Raw genomic sequence first — 6,621 nt, forward strand, 5'->3', positions numbered from 1 at the left:
CGTGGGTCGGGGTAGATAGCAGTGGTACCCAACGATCGGGAGTTCCACTTATTTTGTAAATAGCACCATTTTTGTCCAATAAGAATTAGAACAACTAGTAACGCAGGTATACCACTGCTCTAACCTTTTAAACCATTCCTAACCTATTCGACTATGTTGAAAACTAACCTTTCTCTCAGCTATACACAACACAATCCTTGTCAGGAAGACCATCTTCTTAAAATAATCTTAAGGCATGCTGACTCTACTAAATAGAAATGTAGAGCACATGGTTAATTTTTTGTTCACATGAAACAACAACTCCCTCGCACATGGAATAAAACTTAGACATAACATTTAACATGTAAACTTCTTTCTTTTTTTTTTTCTTATTCTTCCTCTCCTTCTTGTAGTCTCCGTGGAAGGACGTACCCTAAAGGTGCAACCACGCAACCTTACCCTTTCGCCCCTGTAATATTAAGGTATTCTTTTCTTTCTTGATATTTGGTTAATATTAAGGTATTGATTTATAGTTACTTTTCTTGCTGTTGGGTCTTTTTCAGTGTCGGTAACCATACAGTTTAGGGACCCTACTTGCCGATAAACGTCTTATATTTACCGTTAATCTGGCACGTTGGCAACGTTTGAATTAGGTATTACCACTGTATTACTGTTAAAATCACTAGTCATACATTTGCGAGAATATTTAAAGCACATTTTCTTTTTCTGTGGGATTGTAAATCTATTTGGCTAATACCAGGTAAGTAGAATTGTAGCATGTTCGGATAATGCATTTAATAACATTGTTTGTGTGAAAAGATGAACACATCATTTTACTAATTACGTTCCCATAGGGCACTGCCGTCTCGATCCTCTTATACTGCCTGCTCTATGCCACTAGTTTAACACAGGAAGGCGCGACTACCAATATTTCTCCAAGTCGCCGTAAGAGTGCAGTAGTAGACGCACAATATTCGCTGTCAGTGTGGTGTAGCACTGTGTTATTGGTGCATGAATGTGTGTGAAAACTTGAATTATTTCGTACAATGAGTAAACGTATGTGGTCACTTCCGTTCGTACAAGATATATTTTGTATAGAACTGTGAAATGAATTAATCATGCTATGCTTATAGATATTTAAAAAGTGATTTTAAGGTTGTTTCTTTCCGTTTGTGCAAGGTTTATTTTTGTAGAAATGGAACTTTGGATTCTTTCCCCGAAATATTCAACTGCTGTGTACTATTTTGCCAATCTCGGCAAGGTGGTTCGCAGCCAGAAAAGATACGACTCCATGAAATACCACCTAGAAGGGAATTAAGAGAAAAGCATCTGTCGGCTTTATCTAGGCAAGAACCTAATAAAGGAAGTAATTGGATATCCTCAGATTACTCTCGCATCTGCGCCTTTACACTTTATTACAGAAGCTGATGGAGCCTCCGCGGCTCAGGCGGCAGCACGCCGGCCTCTCACCGCTGGGTTCTGTGGTTCAAATCCCGGTCACTCCATGTGAGATTTGTGCTGAACAAAGCGGAGACGGGATAGGTTTTTCTCCGGATACTGCGGTTTTCCCTGTCATATTTCATTCCAGCAACACTCTCCAATATCATTTCATTTCATCTGGCATTCATTAATCATTGCCCCGGAGGAGTGCGACAGGCTTCGGCAGCCGGCACAAATCCTATCCTCGCTGCTAGATGGGGGCTTGATTCATTCCATTCCTGACCCGGTCGAATGACTGGAAACAGGCTGCGGATTTTTTTTCAGAAGGTGATTAAAGCCGTGGAGGATAGTGGATTCCTTGTGATAAGAATTGTGACGGACAATCACAAAACAAACGTCTTCATGTTTAGACATTTTGGACAACTTCAGATATCCAGACGATATTCCAATCAAACTAAAAACAGGAAATCACATCCTAATTTGCGGGTATTAGGTTCGTGCTGTTGAAGAGAGAGGATGGAGTGTGACATTTGTGTCAGCAACATCACACTGCCGAGAGCTTCGACACTGCTAAATGGCTGATTATGCATCAGGACAGAGGAGTTCGATACCAAAACCTTGTTTTGTTGCTCTGGTGAAACATCTGCAGGAGTTCGTTTAAGCTGCTGTGCCCTATTGTCGAAGTTCTTCAAACGTACGAGCGTTATACGAAGAATTGCGACGTCTTCCCTCTCAGAATACCGGGCGAGTTGGCCGTGCGGTTAGAAGTCCACAGCTGTGAGCTTGCGTACGGGAGATGATGGGTTCGAACCCGCACTTTCGGCAGCCCTGAAGATGGGTTTCCGTGGTTTCCCATTTTCACACGCCGTCTCCTTCCCATTCCTAGGCCTTTCCTATCCCATCGTCGCCATAAGACCTATCTACGTTGGTGCGATATAAAACAAATAGCAAGAAAAAATCCTTTCAGAATGTGTTTTGTTACAGTGTGAGGTCAAAGAACATCAGCAAACTGTTAGTGATATTATACTAATCAAGTTCGTAAGACCTCTATTATTTGATATTTCGTTGGCAAGAACACAAAAAGTACGGTTCCACTCCAAGCCTTCGTCCGGGAAAATCCTTAAATTGTGCATGAACAGGTAATATTGCCGATATTTAATATTACTGATGTAATTTACGAGCTTAAGTGAACATATGACCATACTGCATAGTGTTTTGTAGGCTATCGTCATTAGAATAAGTTTAGAACATTGTGCGTCTATGTCTGCCATCTAGCGGAGATATTTTGTCGCAGCGTAGTCGCAAAAAGGCTCGCATAGAGCAGGCAGTATACGAGGATCGAGACGGCTGTGCCATAGGGTTATCCTATGCAAACTTTTGCCGCTAGATGGCATGAGTGTAGGGGAGAGTGTTGTACCTTGGAACAGTTTTGACATTTAATTTTTTAATTTTCTTTTGGTTGTATTTCATGAATCCTACTTATTATTCCCCATTAATATAGGTCTTTCCACCTATTTTAATGCAGTTTGCACTGTGCTCAGTGTCAGAGTTAAGTTCTTAAAAAACATTTTGTTGAACTCTGCAACATGTTCCAAGGTACAACATAGTCATGTACCTTGGAACAACTTTAACCGTTATGACAGAATTACGGAATATTACAAAAATATTATATTTTTACAAGAAATGATTATGTTATTCATCTGTACATACATACATAATATTACAGGTCACTGGACACAGTATTATTCTCTCATTACAAGTTAATAAAAATGACTCTTCACAATTTGATGAAAATGACTATTAATAAGAAAATAAAAAGAATCAGATTAAACTAGTTCTGTTATCAGTTTCGCTTCATATTATAGCAACAGCACAATCAAATACAGGTTTGTTTCAGTGAACATTGTACCTGGAAGTTATGAAATCTATTTCAAAGTGAATCTGTTTCTTTTGTTGCTGGGTGCCACCAGAGACATTTGGCTGAGGCAATTTCATTATGACATCAAAGATGAAGTTTTCAGTGTTACCCTGTCTCTTTAAAAACTGAATTTTATACTCGGAACAACATTTCTCATATTCATGTGTTTTACCAACATAATGTAAGAGAGACTTTTTTGTTTGAAACTGAATCAGAACAAATTTTCCTGGAAGACATGGATGATCAAAGTGTAGGCTTAATGCAAAGTCATCCTCTTGCTGCTCTTCCAGCAGATCAGCTGCATAATCTGCTTCATAACCACTAGACACAAAATCAGGTTCCTCTGAATTGAGAATATTCCTTTCAGTCCTTTTCTTTGAAGTCGAAGTTTTAGATTCATTATTTTATTTCATAGTGGACAAGTTAGGTTGGCGATCATATTTGTCAAGAGTAGCTGTTCGGATTGTTGACTTTCCTTTCCTTCTTCCCCTGGTGCTCCCTGGTTTCCTCTCTTCAGCTGTGGGGAAGGGCCTAATAATTTGATGTGATATGAGAGGACGTCCGTTTTGATCAAGAGAAGATCAAGATCTGTAGAGCGCTTCAGATTTTTGGGTCTAGATCTATTAATATTGAGTTGGATTCAGGTGAATACAGAATAAGAAAAAGATGCTGTTTCAAAATAGCATCTAAAAGAACACAGTGTACCTTGTAATGTACCTTGGAACATGTTCCAATGTACAATAGGTGTGCGTGTTCCAAGGTACATGATGTAACCATTTCAGAAAAAAACATGAATTTCTTTTTATAGGTTAGGTAGAACAATAATGTAACCTGTCTAGAAGTTAGTCCATTTACATACTAACTTAGTGTAAATATTGAAGGAATCTCTTTTACATGTGAGAACTACTAACATGCCAATTTGAAATCACTTTAAAAATACTTTCAATTACCAAAATGCTTTACACTTAAATAACTTGGAACTGAAACCACAATGGATGCCACCAGAAAAACTGTGCTGCCCAGGGTGGCAAAGTAATGAACTCAACTCAACTGATCTAAAGAATGTTTACTAACATCAAAGATAATGCAACTGTTCCAAGGTACAAACGTTCCAAGGTACAACACTCTCCCCTACTACTATTTGGCTAATACCAGGTAAGTAGAATTGTAGCATGTTCGGATAATGCATTTAATAACATTGTTTGTGTGAAAAGATGAACACATCATTTTACTAATTACGTTCCCATAGGGTTATCCTATGCAAACTTTTGCCGCTAGATGGCATGAGTGTACTACTATATGGCTAATACCAAGTAAGTAGAATTGTGGCATGTTCGGATAATGCATTTAATCAATTAATAACATTGTTTGTGTGAAAAGATGAACACATCATTTTACTAATTACGTTCCCATAGGGTTATCCTATGCAAACTTTTGCCGCTAGATGGCATGGGTGTACTACTCGGACTAGAATGAGATTGTATTTCAATACGTCATGTAGTATGTGATTAGGCCTAGGTTATGCGTAGTAAAGTTATGAATGAGAATATGGATGATGCCAATAGTGCCATATTTAATATTTATCCGAACATAGATAAAATGAATATGAGCACTTTAAAAGAAGAGTTGAGGAAGCGAGAAGAAAGAGTTGGTGGTAGAGGCGGCAAACTATCGACAGTTATGGCCATCGATATTTTCCGATGTTATGAGCTCTACTATCGATAGTAATCGATAGTTTGTGCGGCCCCGCGGTGTAGGGGGCAACGCGTCCGCCTGTCACCCGGTGGCCCGGGTTCGATTCCCGGCTGGGTCAGGGGTGTTTAATTGTAAATGATTAATATCCCTGGCCCGGGAACTGGGTGTTTGTGTCGTCCTTAACGTTCGTTTCCTCACATTCAACACTCTACACTTCCTCCATTCCAATTACACGCAGGTTCATATCACATGGTGCAAGTAGGGGCAAAAGATCTCTATATGTCGACGCCCCGAACAAACAGCATTTTAAAAAAATCGATAGTTTTCAAAGAGTGGAACGAATCATACTGTTATGCCTGAAAATAGAACATTTATTGGGCACAATCTACAACAAAAAAATAACAAAGCACAACAATTTCATGCTATGTAATTTCTGAAATTCAAATCGGAATCACTCATAAATCTCTTCAGTGGCACGTCTCAGACATTCTCGGGCTGCATGCGCTTGCCCATAATGTGACCGCCCGAGAAATTCTTGTTCAGTTGCAGTGTTCATTTTGCGATCGCCCGACATTTTCTTGGGTATTGTAATATATTTGGAAAAATGTTTTACAGCATTCTCAACAGCTGGCAGGAGAGTTGTCAGTTTTTTTCATTAAGTCTTTGACCTAAAATGTACCTTATCTTTTCTCGTCAACATACAATCTCTGACAACTTATAAAACTCATTTTCTGTTCCGTATTGGCACCAACTCAACTAAGGTTATGTTGAATTGGTATTCCAAAATGCTAAATAGTCTTTCTGCCGGCACTGAAGTCGCAGGTACATAGACACTTAAATACACACCTTTGAACTGGAACAAACTCCTCACCAGTTAACTGCAAACAGCGGTACAATTTCTGTTAGGGTATAAAATAAGCTAATGAGGGGAAAAAAACCCTATCGTTGACTATCGATAGTAGGCAACTGATTATTGATATCAGACGATAGTGGTCGCTATCGACAACTATCGATAGCACTATCGATAGTTTTTTGCCTCTAGTTGGTAGTAATAAACAAGAGCTTTGTCAAAGGTAGGATAGAGATGTTTTACACGCTGTCTGTGCGCAAGTATTTTAAATAATAAATACAGGGATATAATCAGTACCGTACACACTGGTACTATAATTATCTATGAATGTTTGTTCTTTCTAGATTGCGGGCTTATATGAAAATGGGAATACATCGGACAACGGAGACACCAACAGAAGATAGGATTACCAGTAGGCCTATATTTCCAAGTGACATGAACTTTAAAGATTTATCAATCTCCTTTCTGCCTCATGTGAAATTATCACATATTCACTTGATGGACTACTTCGTTTTCAGAAAATCCGAAATCGATGGAGCTCCAGTGAAGAATTACAAGTCGTTATGTGTTGCCGGATATAATTTATTTAATGAAAAGTTCATTAAAATCATTAAGTGTGTGTTTGAGAGTGATAGGGTATTTGTACTGTCTTCTGTGAGATCACAATTCACCAAAAACAAAGAGTACACTGTTAAGTTGATACTAGATCGCTGTGGTTCTGGCATTCTAGCAGCAAGTT

General features: G+C 38.8%; 1 protein-coding gene across 3 annotated transcripts in view; it reads right to left on the reverse strand.

The window, feature by feature from the left end:
* Positions 1-442, reverse strand: part of LOC136866601 (GTP-binding protein 10 homolog) — a 126,219-nt gene extending 125,777 nt beyond the window's left edge. For all 3 annotated transcript variants that reach the window (XR_010859567.2, XM_067143714.2, XM_067143713.2), the window contains exon 1: positions 169-442. Coding sequence is in view for 2 of the 3 variants with exons in the window: in XM_067143714.2 (XP_066999815.2) it covers positions 169-213 (45 nt within the window). In the remaining variant the exon portion in view is untranslated. The remainder of the gene's footprint in view (positions 1-168) is intronic.
* Positions 443-6,621: the final 6,179 nt, after the last annotated feature.

Source organism: Anabrus simplex, chromosome 3 (assembly GCF_040414725.1).
Source record: "Anabrus simplex isolate iqAnaSimp1 chromosome 3, ASM4041472v1, whole genome shotgun sequence".
Classification (NCBI taxonomy): domain Eukaryota; kingdom Metazoa; phylum Arthropoda; class Insecta; order Orthoptera; family Tettigoniidae; genus Anabrus; species Anabrus simplex.